Source organism: Balaenoptera acutorostrata, chromosome 6 (genome assembly GCF_949987535.1).
Source record: "Balaenoptera acutorostrata chromosome 6, mBalAcu1.1, whole genome shotgun sequence".
NCBI lineage: Eukaryota > Metazoa > Chordata > Mammalia > Artiodactyla > Balaenopteridae > Balaenoptera > Balaenoptera acutorostrata.
Window position 1 is genome coordinate 118,095,869 of NC_080069.1, and position 17,227 is coordinate 118,113,095.

A 17,227-nucleotide genomic window follows, 5' to 3' on the forward strand; every position below is an offset into this window, starting at 1 on the left:
GGTGTGCGCACTGAAGAGAACTGGTAACTAATGCAAGATAAACTGTAACGTGGCTCACAGTCTCAGCACCAAGATGCCAGGGCTCTCCTCCGCCTAGCTGTGGCTCATGCCAGTCGCTGCCCGCCCTGGTTGTTTGAGCCCCATCCCTAAACTGCACAAAAGGACCAACTCAAAGGCCCTCAACCGGACCCACTATCCTCCAAGCTCAGCTCTCTGCTCCAGGCCTCCCTCCAATAGCTGAGCAGGAGCGTTTCCCTGGCACCGCCTCTTCCGTCCGCGGCAACCGGAAACGAGGCAGTAGCGTCGGAAGTTGAAGAGAGTTTCCTGTGAGCTCGGCTTCCTCAACATGGCAGCGCCCTTGTCTGTGGAGGTGGAGTTCGGGTGAGTCACAGAGCTGGGGCGCCGTGGGGATGGATTGAAGTCGTCGGGCTCGGAACTCCCCTCCCTCTGCCTTGGGGCCTGTCACGACCGAATCGCCGAGGCTCCCGGCGACTTCCTTGAGCTACGGCACCCGCCTCGGAGAGCTTGAGAGGTTCGGTCCGCCTGGGCCACGAGGCCGTATGTCCGGGAATAGAGGCGCACGCCGGGGCGTGGAGGTGCGGTCTTGGCACTCCTCCGTACCCTGAGCCCTGCCAGACTCAAAAGGCTTGACGGTTAGCGGGCGGCCTCTCTACCTTTTTTGCCAACCCAGTTTTGGAGCAGGCCCGTGTGTCTGGTATCTGAGTTTCTCGGATCGAGAAGGAGCACCTTCACCCCCTGATTTCTTTCTTCTGGCAGCAATTTCCGTTTACACGGTTCTTGGAGCCTTGTTTCTCGTGGGGTGTGTGGCCAAGACGAGATTCCTTTCCTCCCTTCCCCAAGATTTGGGGGTGTTGAACAGACCTGAACCCCTTTCAGTACATTCCGTAAACTTGCTACTCACCAGTCACTTACTGAGTGCCTCCTGCAGCTCCTGAGTCAGGTGGCGGTACGGGGCTAAGTGAGGTAGCACAGCGGAGGAGACTAACCCTGATGACAGTACAGTATGCACAGGATGAAAAGTGCAGGATTGGGGCACACACACCAATAACTGAAGAAACACAGAGGAGGGAGGAAGTCTCCTCAAGCCACTGTCTTCTGCCTCCTACAAACAGAAGGTTTTTCATCTGATTTCAGAGCTAAGAGAAACTGCAGAGGTTAGAGAGAAGGCAAAGAAGCTCAGACCCTAGGAGATGGGTGATATAATTTCCAGAGTCCCGTGGAAAAGCTGGGACTAGATTTGTCTTTGTGTGTGAAGATAAACAAGACAAGGCTTATGTGAAAGGAAAAGTCCGGGATGGGAATCTAAAACCTCTGCCCATAAATGCCTTTCCTTCCATTGGATGCCCCCAGTTTCTTTCATGTTTTTCCTTCATTGCATAGTCCATTCACCAGTCATTTATTGAGTGCCTACCATGTGCCAGGCGGTGAGCCAGGCACAGAGGATACAAAGATAAATAGAACTTTGTCCATGCCCTCCAGCGGTTCAGCGTTTCTGGCCCTTACAAGGGGGTAGTCTCATGAATGTTAACTGCATTTTAATTGATGATATTGTCTGGCCCCATGGGTCCAATTAGAACTGTGTTTGTCTGGCCTCCTGACTCTATTGCTTTTCTGACCTTTTGCCCAGCTATACCCCCATAGCCTGGGGGTTCTAGGAGGATCCCTGCTGCTTTGACAGGCCTCAGCAGAGCTGAAGAGGGAGAAGCTGCAGATTGCCAGTGTTAAGGCTTATCTACAGCCGGCTTACCTGTCATGCTCATTGAGTCAGACATGGTATTTGTTTCTCAGAAATGTCTTGTTTGCTAGGTTCTGTGCCGGCAGCAGGGGGGAAGTCATATGAGGAAGATATGGTCCTTGCCCTGCAGAGCTTACAGACTAGCTTGAGCACCCGTTTTCTGGTTTGACCATCTCAGCCTCCCTTACCCCCAAGAGCAGTAGTGAACCCTGGCAAGGCAAGACAGCGTTCCCTTCACCCACCACCCCAGTGTCCCCTGAGAACTGCAGCTTCTCGGGAAGCAAGAATGCCCAATATGTATGCCAAGCCCAGATTCCTTCCCTCTTTGTCTCTGTCTCAATGCATGTTTTTGCCCCGGCCTTTCTTTCATTTCCTACATCTCTTAGCAGACTTCCTTCATCCTTTATTCTGAACCTAAGTAGATGTGCAAAGAAGCTGCCTTGCCCATCATTCTCTCCCTTTTGTCCCTGAGTGCCACCCCAATCCTTGAAAAGACTGGGTTAGACCTTTGCCTCTTTCCCCTGAGCAGATATGGTCCCCTCAGCCCCACCAGCTCTGATAGACGCTCTAGAAGACCTCGCCCACCTTTCTCCCTCTTGTCATTGACCAGTTCTGCCATCCTCATCTTGCCTCCTGAACAGAGCATTTTCTCAGGTCACAGAGGATGCAGAGTATGTAGTACAGATGTGAGATGCCCTCTTCCTTCTCCCTTTTCCTCCTCCTTTAGTCTGGGAGGTAGGTATTGGCAAAGGGAGGGAATGCCATTGAGGTCAGAGAAGAAGTGAGGGAAATGGGCATTTTCATTCATTCATCAAATATTTCTTGAGTGCCTGCTGTGTACCAGGCCAGCAGGTAGAGGGGAAATAAATAAAAATAAAAATATATAAGGTAAAAAATGACGATAAACTAGAAAAAGTGAAGGCCATTTTGGGAATGTCTGTACCAGTCACTGGTACCAACAGCCACCTCCCACCGAGAACTGGGGAGCGGAGGAAAGACAGGTATCTTAGGTTGTAATGCCTTAATTGCGTTTGAATAGCAAATCCTGTAGAACATAAGAGGCTGGCTTTGGTTCTCTGCTGGGACCAAAACAGGCCCCTCCTGCCTCCCTGAATCACTCTAGAGGCTGGGCATGCACCTTCCTCCCCTCCAGATGTGCTGACAACAAAAATGCCAACCCCTCCCTCGAGGGCTAGTGAACCCAGCAGTGACAGGTCACTCTCTGAGCCAGACTGGTTCTTTATCCGCTTGTGAAGGGAAAAACAGCCCTGGCCTCTGAGCCTGGCACCACCAGGTTTGGCCGATCTGAGTTGTTTGCCTGGATCCCCGTGCTTCCAGTTCCCACTCCTCTGACCCCCAACTCCTGTCGCCCCTTGCCTGCCACCCTCCCCCACCCCAGCTGCTGCATGTGCCAGCCCCCACCCAGGAGAGAACGAGGCTCTTGGAAGGGGATAAATGGACGCTCTGTGCGGGCCTGCAGCTGAAATGGCCCTGTGCACGACCACAGATGGGCCTCCTCTCCCCCTCCACATTTCTGCATCAACAAAGCGTGACCTTGTTTGGATGACAGTCGCCCCATGTTTCCCCCATGACAATGCTTGCCTTGCCTCTGCCTCCCAGTGGACTGTCTCAGGACATCTCTGTTCTCTGAAATTGGGAAAGGGTGGTGGGGTGGGAGGCATCACATCCGTCAAAAGTCTGTTAAGGCCTTCTCAGTTAAGATCCACGTGAAGTCTGAGACGGGAATGGAGAGACCCAGGGGGAGGAGCAGTGTGGGGCACTGAAAGAGCCCAAGTGTCTGCATCCTGAGCCCTGGCTTCTGCACTTGGCTTTGAGCATCTCTGCTGTCCCAGTCTTCCCTTGGCCAGGTGTTGGCACACAGAAGTGAACCAGACTCTGCCCTCAAGGGGCTTCCTGACCTTTGGGGGAGTCTTGGTTGTTTCTGCCAGAAACCAGTTAGAATTCAAATCCTAGTTCAGCCACTGCCTGTCTGGCCTTGGACACGTCACTTAACTTCTCCTGGCCCCAGTCTGCTTCTCCACTGGTTGGAGTTAATAATATCCGCCTCCCTCCCGCCTTCCCTGGGAGTCCCTGAAGATGAAATGAGAGGAAGAATGTTGTAGCAAATGGCAGGGTTATTGCTAAGTCCAGTGGGGTCTCTTACCCTACAGCACTGTGGTGCGCCCACCAGGCCAGCAGCGGGGGTGGGCGTGGGGCACAGGCCGGGAAATTTCAAAGCATCGCCAAGCCAGAGGAAACCTCTGGATACACAGGGTCTCTAGTGTGCCACATGGTAGCTTCTCAACATTTTTGCAGATGGAAAGACTAAGGCTTCAGAAGATGAAGTCACGTGCCCAAGGTCTCGCCGTCAGGCGCAGGTAGAGCCTGGTCTCCATCTCAAGGCCCACAACTCCAAAGCCTGTGCTCTGCCCCTGTGCACTAAGGCAGAGGAATAAAAACAAGAATCTGCAAATTTGGATACTTAAATATTAATAAAAATTGTTTCTCTCCTGCTTTACCACATCAGGAAGCCACATTTGAGGCTTGATCGCTGGTACCCAGGGTGTTCCTGAACCTTGGTCTCTGCATCTCTTGGGCCTCTGGAGCCAACCTCCTCCTCAGTTTTCAGTCTCTGAGGCGTGTGCAGGAGCTCACCCAGCTCTTTCTCTGGCCCTCCTTTGCAGAGGCGGTGCGGAGCTCCTGTTTGACGGTGTGAAGAAGCATCAGGTCACCTTGCCTGGACAGGAGGAACCCTGTGAGTATGGGCTTCTGAACCCCTCCCTGGGGGCCACTGGGCAGGAGCTGCTCCACAGGGTCGCTCAGCCCCGTTCAAGTGAGAATGGGTGGAACTTCCCTGGCCAGTGGGGAGGAAGAAAGAGAGATCACCAAGTTGTCCCCGCATCCTCTCCGCAATCAGCCAGCTTTGTAGGGAGGAGATGGCCTAGCTTAGTCCTTACGAGTGCGGGTTCTGTATTCAGACAGACTTGAGTTTGTTTTGGTTTGGTTTTTTTTGGCCGCGTCACGCAGCTTGTGGGATCTCAGTTCCCCAACCAGCGACTGAACGCAGGCCATGGCAGTGAAAGCCCGGAATCCTAACCACTAGGCCATCAGGGAACTCCCTGGACAGACTTGAGTTTGAATCCCCTTAGCCCCTTAGGCCAGTCACCTCACTTTTCTGAGCTTTAGTGTTCTTATCTGTGAAGTGGGGATGGTAATCCCTATCTCTCAGGGTTGCTAGAAGGTGTCAGCCAGCTGTACCATGCACTGGATGGCAGCAGAGAGATGTCCTCGTGAAGGAGGTAACGTTCGTCAAGAATGGAACAATGCACACGGGCTTACATGGTGGGAACAGGATTTGGATGAGAAGAAAAGCATCCAGCCAGAAAGGAGGTTGGAGGAGGGAGGTTGACTAAGGGAGATGGGGGTTTTTCCATGTGTTCATTCAAATACCTGTTCACCTTTCTTTAGCGAACGTGCACTGAGCACCTCCCATGTTGCAGACCATGTACCAGGCACTGGGGAGACAAGACCCTGCCTTCAGACAGGGGGAGGGAGTGAGGAGTTGATTTCCAGAGGTCCAGCTGGGTAAATAGCAGTGTAACCTAGAGGCAGGGGCTGGACATTGCAACTGGGGAGGTGCTTTGCAGCCCTAGCAGTGGATCCTAGCAAGAGCAGAATGTTCAGGGACGGGCACCCGTCTCGCCTAGGGCTGAGATACTTCTGGGAAGAAGAGGAAATCAGTTCTATGAGGAGGCAGGGGAATGAGGTTCCTGTAGGTGAGCAGTAGAAAATGGTCAAGTGAGGTTCGACAGGAGTCTACTGGGGCTGGACATGCATCTGCCAAGAGTCAGACAATTACTGCCCAGATTCACTGGCTACCAAGGCTGTTTCTGACCCTGCCTTGGGTTGGAGAGCAATGGCATAGGGTGGGTCTGTGTGCCACATTCAGAGGCCGGGGAACACTCACTAAGGGACAGGGCACTGCCCCCTGGAGCTGGGTGTGGGCATTAGGCTGGGGTTAAATGTCAGGACTGTGGGATTGTGTCCCTGGTGGGGAAGACCCAAGATGATAAAGGCGATGGTTTCTTAGTTTGACAGATGTCTCTGCAGCCTTGGTAGAGAACAAGGGGCTCTCAGAAGCCTCTCAAAGATTCAGCCATAAAGACTTATCTGGGAAGGTATTAAAATATCACAAGTTATGATTTATTTCCCCCTGCTTTTGCTTGGCATGCAAGTCCCCGAGTTTAATCATTCCAGCCCCTTTTCATTCATTCATTGGCACCAAGTGCCAGGCATGGAAGTAAGTACTTTATTCTTTCCTGTAGTTGGCACACGTGTTTTTGAATGTCTCCTTTGTGCCAGGCACTGTACTAGTTGCTGGGTATTTAGTCGTAAGCAAAACAGATATGGTTCTTGCCCTAACGGAGCTTACAGAGTAACGGAAGTGGAGCCAGGCAGTGAAAAAGTAAACACGCAAATGCGTAACTGAACAAGTGGTCATCACTGGCATGAGGAGAACAAAAAGGTGCTTTGAATGAGACAACAGGTGGTAAGGGAAGGCCTCTTTACAGAGGTGACCTTGAGGCTACGGCCTGAAGAACGAAAAGAAGCCACCCTAATAAATTGGAGGGAGAGTAGAGATGCAGGGGGCCCACTCCAAGTACAGAGTACTTCTGGGCAGAAGGCCTTGGGGTGGTCAAGGACCTGAAGGAAGGCCAGTGTCATAAGGGGCACAGGCTGAGTGTGGCATGGTAGGCAAAGCCCCAGCTGGTTGTACCAATAATTGTCACAAATTCTTAGGTGGTAGCTATCATTATTATTCCCATTTTAAAAAGTGGAAACCCAAACCCAGACATGTCAAAAGTCTTACCCCAGGTCATACTGTTATATGAATGGCAGAGCTGGGGTTCAGAAGCAGATGTCAGGGTCGCTGCCGTCCTTGCATGGTACCACTAACCCATTACCGTTTATCCCAAGAGGTTCCCTGAATTACATAACATCTCAAACGTGCAGTGTATTTTCCAGTTTTTACACTTTTTTTCATGCCTCCAACAGCTACTTATTTCAATTTTCATTATGAGCCCAGTATATATTATCTATCGACAAGGAAACCAAACCTCACAGAGAGAGAAAGAGAGTGACCTGTCCAGAGTTACTCAAGTAGGGAGGCTGGGCTGAGACCCAGGTTTTGGATGCCCCATCTACTGCTTAGGGAACAGGTGGGGGCCTATCCTCCCCGCTCTGGAATAAAGAAAAGGAGGCAGGAGAGGCAAGCGGAAATGGCCCATGTGCTCAGTTTTGGGCCCTTGGCTGTGAATGTCTACCTCTGGCTTCCATTTTTGCCCTTCTGTGCCCAGAGGTGTAAGTCACATCACAGCTGCAGAGCTGGTTGGCAGCTACCAGGCCTCACCCTGGCACACGGAGCCCAACAGGAGGGCAGGGGCCTGGTGCCACTGGGAAAGTAACACTCTTCCCCCAAGCCCGTGCCCAGATCTGCCATCTGGCAGCGTTCCCAGCCCAGGGGCTGCCACTTGGCCAAGCAGGTCTTGGAGACTCCAGCAGAGAAAATAGCAGCCATAAGGTCATGGATTGTGACAAGGCTCACAAACAAGGGGACTAAACAGGGCCCTGGGTCCTGGGCCAGGGGAGAGCTTCCAGCCCAGCCAACTTGGGAGAAGAGGCTGGGCAAGGCCAAAGTGGGTGAGATCGCAAGAGAGGAGCCCTGGCAGCGCGCGATGGCAAATTAGTTATTTCTGCAGGCCTCTTTTTTTCCACCTGTAAAACGGGAGGTTGGGCTAGATTTAGTCTGGAGTGAGCTGGTTATCTGTTTGACATCTGCAGTTTGGAAAAGTTGCTTCCAGATCTAAGTATATGGCTCTGGGAAACAGGGTGCACTGATCCAGTGAGCAGTTGCGTGTGCAGGGGAAAGGGGGGTGGGTCTTAACCGCTACCTCCATGGAATAGGCCTTGAGTGGCCAGGGTTGGGAGGCACCCACCAGCTTTGGGCACTGGCCACCGAGAGCTGGCTTTTTTGCCTCAAGGATCCTTTGAACACAAGGCTCGCAGCCCATGGTTGGTCAGTGGCCTGGAGCAAACCCAAAACCTCGGCCGTCCCAGTGTGGGCATTACCTGCCTTGGCCCCAGGAAGAGACTTGTCTGCCTCACCTTTCCCTGCCCCTCTGCCCTGCCATTGTATTAAAGGGGGGCTGGCGCGGGAGGCAGGGGCGGCTAGGGAGCTCCCAGGCGCTTTAAACTGCTTAGCATGCATTTCACAGCCTCTCTGGGGCCAGCTGTTCCTTTCTCTGCTCTGAGGCCTGTTTGCTGATCCCCTCCCCACCACCCTCCTCTCCCCCCAACCACTCTCAGTCCCTGTGCAAAATTGCTTTTGAAAAGATCCACTTTCTGCTTAATTAAACAATGAGGAGCGTCCCCACGCACATCTGTAAACCTCCTTCTGAGGCCAGTTTAGCCCACAAACTGCTCCATTCTTACCCCCATTCACTTGTAAATGGACCCTCTGATGTTCCCTCTACCCTCTCTTGTCTTTTACTCCCCCCATCCCAGCTCTTTCTTCTCCCCTTTCAACTAAGGCCTGGGGTGGGCTCCCAGAAGAGCCCTGTCCTGGAGCCTGGTGGACTTGGTGGGGACAGGAGCGGCTTAACCTGTGGAAGAGAAGACGTAGGGGATCCGTCTCTCCCAAGTCTGCATAGTGTGGGGAAGCGGGGCCACATTTGTTGGCGTGGTCCCCGGGATTAGCCAGGCTCGGTGAGTGGGAGGGAGAGGAAGCCAGATTTCTGGTTGGGAGAAAAGCTCTCCCCGGAGGCCTTCAAGAAGAGGCTGAATGAGGGTCCACCGCAGCCGGGATGCAATATCAGATGAGACCAGAGAGCTAGGACACCATGGGGGCCCTGCCACAGTGGGTGGTGATTGTCCCCAGACAAGGACAAATCCACCGGGGCACGGGATTCTGGTGGGAGCCTTTGTACGTGCTAAGAGGGGCATGTGTGGTGCCCCTTTCCCAGCAGTCTTTAGGAGAAGGTTCTGGCAGCCCACAGGATAAGCAATCCTGAGTCACTGCGGGCAAATGTGCATTTGTCTGGTCTGTTTGACACTGCTGGGCCTGCTGCTGGCATTAGGAGTTTGGATGATTATCCCCATTTGTTAGAGGATAACCCTGAGACCTAGGTCAAGTGACGTCCTACCCAGGGCCATCTAGTGCACGGCCCAAGGCCCTCCGGCTCCAGAACCCGAACTCTTCACCCCTCTGCCGTGGGAGCAGTAGCTCCCATCGCTTGCTCTTCCCCACGTAGGCAGGCCAGGTCCCAAGGCTTCCTGCACTGGAAACCTTACACTGGGGTGCTCATCTCCCTGCCCTGGGCTGCCTGCCCTCAGAGTGTGATTCCTTCCACCTGGGTTGTCTAGGGAGCATCTTAGGAGTTTGAAAATCTAAAGTGAAGGGAAGGCCGGTGTTTGGGGCCCCCTCGCCACTCTCCCAATGCCCCCATTCTCTCATTCCCTCTCCAGGTCTGATAGAAAGGTAGTGGATCCCACAGAAAACCCCAGCCAGTCCCAGTAGTGTCTGTTCAATAGTTCACTGTACCGCACCCTCCAGAGGTTCCTAAGCATGTCCTCGAGGTGCCAGGCCCCTGGGCAGAGCATGTGGAAGCTCAGGGCAGCAAGAGAGATTAAAGGGTACAGGTTCTTCCTCTGGCTCATAGAAGAATTACAGCATCGCTGTGCCAGGCACAGTGCCAAGAGCTTTATGTGGACCATCTTATTTGAGCCTCACAACGACACTATGAGGCATTCTTACAGTTCCCATTTGACAAAGAGGAAGCTCAAGAGAATTCCTTACCCAAGGTCATATAACTAGGAAGTGATGGAGTCGAACTCAGACCCAGGGCTGAGTCCCGTTCTTAACCAGTCCTCCTCCCCCACTCCGTCCACAGTTGTCCGCGTGCTCAGTAAACGTCTCAGGGGCGTTTTGTGTGAGAGATTCCCTGCTGCATGCTGGGGCTCCCACTCAGGAAATACCCCTGGGGCTCCCGAGGACGGAGAGGCCTCTTCCCAAGCAGCCCCTCTCAAGGCCCACACATGCCCCGCATAGTCCAGCCCTGGCTACATCTCTGGCCTTGTCTCAGGCCGATCTTCTGGCCTTCTCTGTTCTGTTACCTTGAACCTGCCAACTCCAGCCTGCCTCAGGTCTTCCCATATGTTCTTCCTTCTGTCTGGCACACTCCCCCATCCCACCCTTCTCATCCTTCAGGCCTCAGCTTCAATGTTAATATCCTCAGGAGAGCTCTTTCTGATCCCACACAAAGGAGAGAGCATTTGTCACGACTAATTAAGTAATGTCTTTCTCCCCTGCTGGCCTCTTAGCTCCATGAGGGTAGGCTCTGTGTCCGCCTTGCTCTCCGCCATCTCCCTGGCACCTGGCACGTAGTAGCTGCTCAGTAAATATTTGTCTTGTGAGTGATTGCATGGGATCCCATGAGGGAAGCCACCATCGGTAGCAATGGGAAGGCAGGAGGACACAGAGGGGGAAGGTGCAAGTGAGATTCCCCAGAGCCATCCCCGAGCCACCAGCCCCTGACTCTGCTTAACCCTTCCTCCTCCCCTGGGCGCCTTTGGAAGCCGACCATCTGGCTTGGAGGCTATTTGCATATTGTCTGGGCCTCGGCAAGCCTAGCACGATGTCCCTGGGGGTGTGTTTCAGGCTAGGCGGAGTGGCCCTTGCAGCCTGCGAAGGGAGCTGGGAGTTCCACCTCTCCCCACCCCCAAATCCAGGCATGGGGGAACAATACGGGTGGTGATGCGGTGGCCTCACCATGGTAACAGGCTATCAAGAATGTGGGCAGGCCTGGGGGGTGCAGAGGAGGGAGGGAATGACCTCAGCAAAGAGAAGCATCATGATAAATGAGCCAGCACCCACAGCAGACTCCCCCCAGCCCACCCCTTGGGGACTCCACGACCATCACTTGGATGACCCCGACATGACCATTAGTCCTCCCCACCACCCCCAGCCTACGAGAGTGGAGCAGAAGTCCCCTCTTGGAGGGAGCCAGGGCTGTCACCCAACTGGGTCCTGGTTCTGAACAGGCCAGCGGGGGCTGTGGAGGTGCAGCTGGTGGCCCTCAGGCCCGGCACTGCCCAGTCCCTCAGTGCCTCTGCGCACACAGGCACAACCCCGCCTGCCGGGGCTGGTTGATGGATGTGTCAGACCCCGGTGGCTCTATCGAGCGGCCACAAGATGTATGGGCTGGCGGCCCACCAGACAGTGCCAAGATGGAGGCCAAGGGGAAACCTCTGAAACCCAGGCCTCTGGGAGGAACCCAGCCAGGAGTCTAAATGGACTGCAGCTAGTTGGAGGCAACACTCGCTGCCCCCTGCCCGCTCCAGGGACCGTGAAGACTCCCATCTGCTTTGTTTAAAAATAGGAATTAAAATTGAAAGGCGCAGTCTCAGTCCGTGGACACTTTGCCCATGGCCCTGTGCTCTGCTGGCGTACAATCCAGGGAAGCTGGCACAGAGCAGAGTGAACCAGTCCATCCAGGGTGCAGCCTGCCTGAGTGCCTTAAAACCCTGCCCAAGGCTGGTGCTGTGTGTGACACGCGCTGGGCCTCTCCTTAATTGGCAGCCTTTCCCTTGCCTGCGCGCCTGGAGTTCACCTCCAGTCAGGGAAACCAAGGCACTGCTTGGGCCCTTCTCCAGCTTAGTCCCTGAGCTTTGTCTCAGGCACGGACCCAGGACAGAGGCCCCTCTGAGATGTTGACTCAGGATGGGAATGGCTAACCTTCAGCCCCCTGCTGCCTTCTCAGAGACTAGCTGTCATCTCAGCTAGTCTCTGAGAAGGCTACTCCTGCAGCCTCAGGGATGCTCTGTTTGAGCCGTGGATCGTTGAGAGCCACAGCCTTCGAGGAGACGGTAGAGCCAGGTTTCAGTGTGCTGTGGCCTGGGACCTGGCTCCCAGAAAAGGAGAGAAGGCCTGGGAGACAGGTGGCTCTGAGCCTCCAGATGATGTACAGAGCTTGGTGGCTGTCCCAGAATCACAGAGGCAGATCGCAGTGTCCAGCTGAGCAGGAGAGGCCCTTTCGACCCTGAACCTCTTGCCTCTTCAGGGTGGCCGCCCCTGGCCTGGAGGGCTCTGCGAAGGGGGAGTAGAGGGGCAGTGATTTGTCAGCGTCTCCGGCTGGTGAAGGATCCTTCTCTCCTTCTGTCAGAGGAAATTAAATGATGTTATCGGCTCAGCAATTGTTTTTCTTCCCTCACAAAGGGAAATATATGCAGACCTTCCAAGAGCAAAGCCGAATGCTCCCCATCTGGGACTGGCTGGGGAGATAAAGGTGGAGGGGCTCTCACAGAAGCCTACCCATGGCGGTTTCAGACCATCTACAAGGGCTAGTGGGTGGAGGTCTGTCTCTCAACCCTTTCGGACGTGACCATTCCTCTTGCTGTCTGCCTTGCATCCCCATTGCCTCTTCTTCAAGCTTTCAGCAGTGCCAGATGCCACTTTTCTCTGAAGACCTCTGGGCAGGTCACTGGCCTCTCCAGGTCCATTTCCTCACCTTGGGAATCCACTAGTTCAGGGGCCATGACAGCCTGGTCTAAAAGAGGCCCTCTCAGCCCCATATTCACTTCCTCCTGGTCCAGGCAAGGCCCTGAGGGCCAAGAATCATTTGGATTTGACATTAGTTTGTTTTGTGCCTTCTTCTCCAGGGGACATCCGGAACCTCCTTGTCTGGATCAAGAAGAACTTGCTAAAAGAGCGGCCAGAGTTGTTCATCCAGGGAGACAGCGTGTGAGTCCCTTTCTCCCTTCCCTGAGGAGGGCAGGTGAAGGGAAGGAGGTTTGAGCCCCTGTCCTTGGTTCAAACACAGCCTTCTCTGGGTCCTGTTCTCCCTTTATCCTCCTCTTAGCTCTCCAAGGAAAAGGCTGGCTCTGTCCAGCTCTGTTGAAGTTTATTTTCAGTTTTCTTGCTACCACATTGGACTGCTGGGGATTTTTTTCAAAACCTGGGTCAGGAGACTGGTAAATTTATCAAAAAACTTAGATTCCGCCTTCTGCTTGCCACAAACTTGCTGTGGAACCTTGGGCAAGTTACTTCACTTCTCTGGGCCTCAGCTACTTTCTCCATACAGACATTACTGAGGAAAAGATGCTACCCAAGGTCTCTCTCATCTCTTGACAACCTAGGAGAGTGTTCTCCCATGGAACTTTCTGTGATGATAGAAATGTTCTCTGTTTGTGCTGTCCAATACGGTAGCTGCTAGGCCCATGAGGATATTGAACCCTTGAAATGTGGCTAGTGTGACTGAGGAACTAAGTGTTCAGTGTTACTTAAATGGAATTTAAATTTAAATGTAGCTCGTAGATACTGGGCTGGACAGCGCAGGTCTAGGATTACAGGGAGTCACTGCACGCGTGTGCACACACATGCACATTCATGCTCACTGGGGACACCCCTAGCCCAGCCCAAAGCTTCTGTATCTGTCCCAGACCCAGCTTAGCCTCCTAGGAAAGGATCCAGATTCCATGTGGCATGAAGTCACTATACTCCTACAACAAGGCCAGCCTGATATGTCACAGAAGTGGCCAGGGCACTTGTGGGACTTGTTCATCTGCCTCGAAGCAGAGGTTCACCAGCAGGCCCTGGGGGCTAGGGCTGCCATCCAACCTGTGGCTCAGGTCATGGTCCAACAGTCGTGGAGGTCACCCCCAAGGACAGCAGTGCTCTTTGGGTCATTGCCAGCAGGAACCAGGCTAAGGTACCTGTCCAAATGTTGGCCTACCCTGCCTTACTCCAGGAAGGGCTGCTCTCAGGCCTTCAGGGGCTCGGGGCCACTGGTAGGTTTCCCTGATTCAGAAAAGCCAAGGTAGCCTCCTCTCCAGGACATGCATGCGGGAGGCCTAGGACAGTGAGGTTAGACCCCTGGAAAGACAGGCTGCTACCAGTGGTTCCCGTGCTAGACCCTGGCAAGCAAGCACCTCACACGCATCATCCCACTTCGTCCTCTGGCAGAGCTTGTGAGGAAGGCACTGTGATTTACCCTGTTTTCAGATGAAGAAACTGATGCTCAGGGCAACAAAATGACCTGCCCGAGGTCTGGGAGGTGGCAGTGGAATTTGCACCTGTGTTCCATCTGGCCCTCAGACTTTCCTGTCGCCTCCACTCCCTGGGAGATCTTTAATGGGGACCCTCGAGAGAAAAGGCTCCCACCACACTCCTGCAGCCCAAATGTCTAAGCCTCTGCCCCTGCCCCTGCCAGCTCCCGCCCTTCACGCCCTGCTACTCACCACCATCTTTCCCACAGGCGGCCAGGGATTCTGGTGCTGATTAACGATGCCGACTGGGAACTGCTGGTCAGTACCTCGGGGGACAGCCCTCCCTCAACCGCTCCCCTCACTGCTTTGGTAGGAAAGCCTTGGGCCTCTCGTAAGACGCAGATAGGGTGGCTGCGTAATCCTCTGTCCCAATCTGGCCTCCAGACTGAGGCTACTTGAGTCTCCCACCCCAAGTGAGGAAGGAATGGGTAGCTGGGGGAAGTGATGAGCTCTCCTCCACCCTGGAGATTTGCTAGTTAATGTATAGGGTACCCGTTATTTTCTGGTAGATTCTATCTTTCTCTCCCAGAGCAGCCAGGCTCCCCCTCTTTCCCTCTCAACACCTGGGGAGAAACTGGAAAAGTGCCCTTGACGGTCTCCTTATTTCTCTTCTGGACCAGGGTGAGCTGGACTACCAGCTTCAGGACCAGGACAGCATCCTCTTCATATCCACGCTGCACGGCGGCTGAGGGCCCTTCTCTGTGCCTGGGCCCCCTTGGGGTGGGGAGAACAGAACAATCAGACATCCCCTTGGGCCCTGCTTCCAGATCTCCCTGTCTCCCTTGGCTGCTTTCTTCCCTCCTCTGTCCCCTGAGCTCCCTCCAGGCAGGGAAAAGAGGCCAGGTGCTAAAAATGAGCCTTTCTCAGGCACGTGAGCAGGGGAAGGCAGGCAGGCGGGCAGGCACCCGAGCCCGGCACTGCCTCTCCCAGCAGCTGAGGTGGGGGAGGGTGCCCCTCAGTTTGTCAGGAGTGGTGGGGTCTGTGCGGCCAGGTGACCCTGCAGCTCTCTACTCCTGTGTCTCAGTCTAAACACTGAGTGACCGCTGACGAGGCACTCCAGCTCCTGGGCCGTGGTGCCTTCCTGGGGGAAGATGAATGGACCTGAATAGCTGATGGCAGGCCCCTCCCTTCTCAAAGATTGGAGGGGTCTCCGCCTCAGTTTCCCCATCTGGACAGCAGAGGGCTCTGCCTGTCCCCCACTGATATCATTGTGGAACCCCAGCTGGGGTCCCCTATTCAGTGCTGCCCCCACACACACAGCAGCTGCTCTTCCAGCCACACCCCTCCTCCTGCTCCCCCATCCACAGCCCTTGACCCTGGCTGGCCTCCCCCCACACAGGCCACCAGATGGGCTCCTGAGACCCTCCTCCCGGCAAAAGGCTGCCAGCATGCAGCTCATTCCGCTGAGGGGGGAGAGAAGGAGGGTGTGGGCTAAACCTTGGACTGGCAGATAGAGGTTTGGGGGGTCAATGTGCCTCAGTTTCCTCCTCAACAACAACTGAATTTTTATAGTATCTGAAAACTGGGGAGATATTTGATGGCACAAATGTACACTTGATCTCCTCGCTCACCTTCTGCAGGAAGCAGGATGGGGGCAGGCAGCACCTGGTAGGCAGGATGGTTCACCCCTCCTCCCTCCATCCCTTCTGGAAGTCTTGGGGCCTCAGTGCCTGCAACAGCTGGCCTTGGGCAAATAAAAGACTAGGTTGTTTACTGGCCTTGCCTGGAACTTCATCCTTAGAAACCGGTGGCACCCCACATTTCCCCCAGCCGTGGTCTCTGGTCCAACCTCTCTGTCCTTAGCCTAGGGCTTTCAGAACTGCCCTTCACCCGAAAAGAGAGCAGGGGTTGAAAGTCAGACTGTCCAGACTCTCCGAGAAAGGGTGATGTGATAGGGCCATCTGGAGAAGGGGTGGCAGAGCCAGTCTATGCTGACCAGTCTGGGTCCCAAGATACTTCCCTACCCGTCTGTCCGAGGCCAGGCTTTGTCCCACCAGCTGCAGCCAGCGGCCTCAGGACGGAGGAGGCATAGATAAGACTGCAGAGCCCCACTTCCCATGACCTGGAGGAAAAGCTTTGTTTGCTGGAGGGAGACCTCAAAAAAAAAAAAAAAAATTAGGGCATTAACATCATCCCGCCCCCAAACTTTGCTTTCCATTAAATGTTAATAATTTAAGGTGGAATTTCTCTCACTCTGGAGATGAAAGTGCCAAATGGTTGTCCTAACAGTGTTGGCGGTGGTGTGTGCACTTCATTCTCAAGGCTTTGTGGGCAGACGACCCCCGGGCTGGTGAGCTTCTCTCCAGCACTGCTGCAGGTGGAGGCCCCCTGGGTATGTGTGTGTGTGTGGGAGTGGCCATGTTGAGGTAACGGGTGCAGGTGCTGTCTAGGGAGAGGCTGTCTGACCAGCCCGCACTAGGTGCTGAGGTCAGGGTCTGCATGTTAGGGAACAGGGTAAGGGACAGCCTCACTTGAAGGATCAACCTGTCCCGATTCTTGTAACCTGGAAGTGCCTTCCTGCCTCCAGCCCCGCTGAGCTTCGGAGTGCCCCTGTATCCACCCCCACAGGATTCCAAGTCCTGGGAACTGGGCGAGAGGAATCCTTTCCTGCCTGCACTGGGGAGAGGAGGGGTAAAGACGGGATATCCCTTCCTCCACAGCATGCAGTCAATGCCGAGGAGTAGGGCAGGAGGACGTGCTGGGGAAGCCAGGTTCTCCACCGCAACGAGGGATGCCAGCATCACGGCTGAAATTGGCCGGGGCCACACTCCAAGCATTTTGGGTCATTTTCAGCTTGAGCGCGAAAGGGGTCAGGGATAGATGACCTGGGCTCAGACCCGATGACACCCGACTGCCCCCCCACCCCGCAACTCCTGAACCCACTTCTGAGGAAATAAACAAATAAATAAACCCCACTATCTCCGAAAATTTGTCTTTAATGAAAAGAATTCGTTTGTCCAAGTTCTATTTCCAAAGCCGAGGCGATTGCCCCTCTGGGGCAATGAGCGCATCATTCCCGGCGCTTCTCCCACTCCAGCAGCAGCGGCTGGAGGAGGCTCAGCCCATGGGTCGGTCTGGAGTGGCTGGCGGGAGGGGTCGGTTTATTTGGGATTTAGGGGTCGGTTTAGGCTTGCTTAGGGGATATTGGTGGGGGAGGATGGGTTAGAATCAATTCAAAACGAGTTAGCGAGAGCAGTCCGCCGGCATCTTCTTTCGTCCCGGACTTTCTGCGGCTCGGGCCGAGGGCGAGCTCCCCGGACCACATTTGGGCCCCGCCGCGGCGTGCCAGCTTCGTTCCCGGCCGAAATTTGAAAAAGGGAAGAACGACGCTATCGACTGGAGGACCCCGCCAGCCAGGACTGGTCACCC

General features: G+C 54.4%; 1 protein-coding gene across 3 annotated transcripts; it reads left to right on the plus strand.

The window, feature by feature from the left end:
- The first annotated feature begins 286 nt into the window (after positions 1-286).
- On the plus strand, positions 287-16,790 carry URM1 (ubiquitin related modifier 1). Of its 3 annotated transcripts, none has more exons than XM_028162000.2 (5): positions 287-381; positions 4,441-4,511; positions 12,473-12,554; positions 14,068-14,116; positions 16,519-16,789. In XM_028162000.2, exons 1-5 carry the CDS (start codon positions 347-349, stop codon positions 16,540-16,542), a joined length of 261 nt encoding a protein of 86 aa, XP_028017801.1. In that variant the 5' UTR covers positions 287-346; the 3' UTR covers positions 16,543-16,789. The 3 variants fall into 3 exon arrangements, with proteins under 3 accessions (XP_028017801.1, XP_007194650.1, XP_007194649.1); XM_007194588.3 differs by lacking the exon at positions 16,519-16,789 and adding an exon at positions 14,479-15,574; XM_007194587.2 differs by lacking the exon at positions 14,068-14,116 and having other exon boundaries at positions 16,519-16,790.
- Positions 16,791-17,227: the final 437 nt, after the last annotated feature.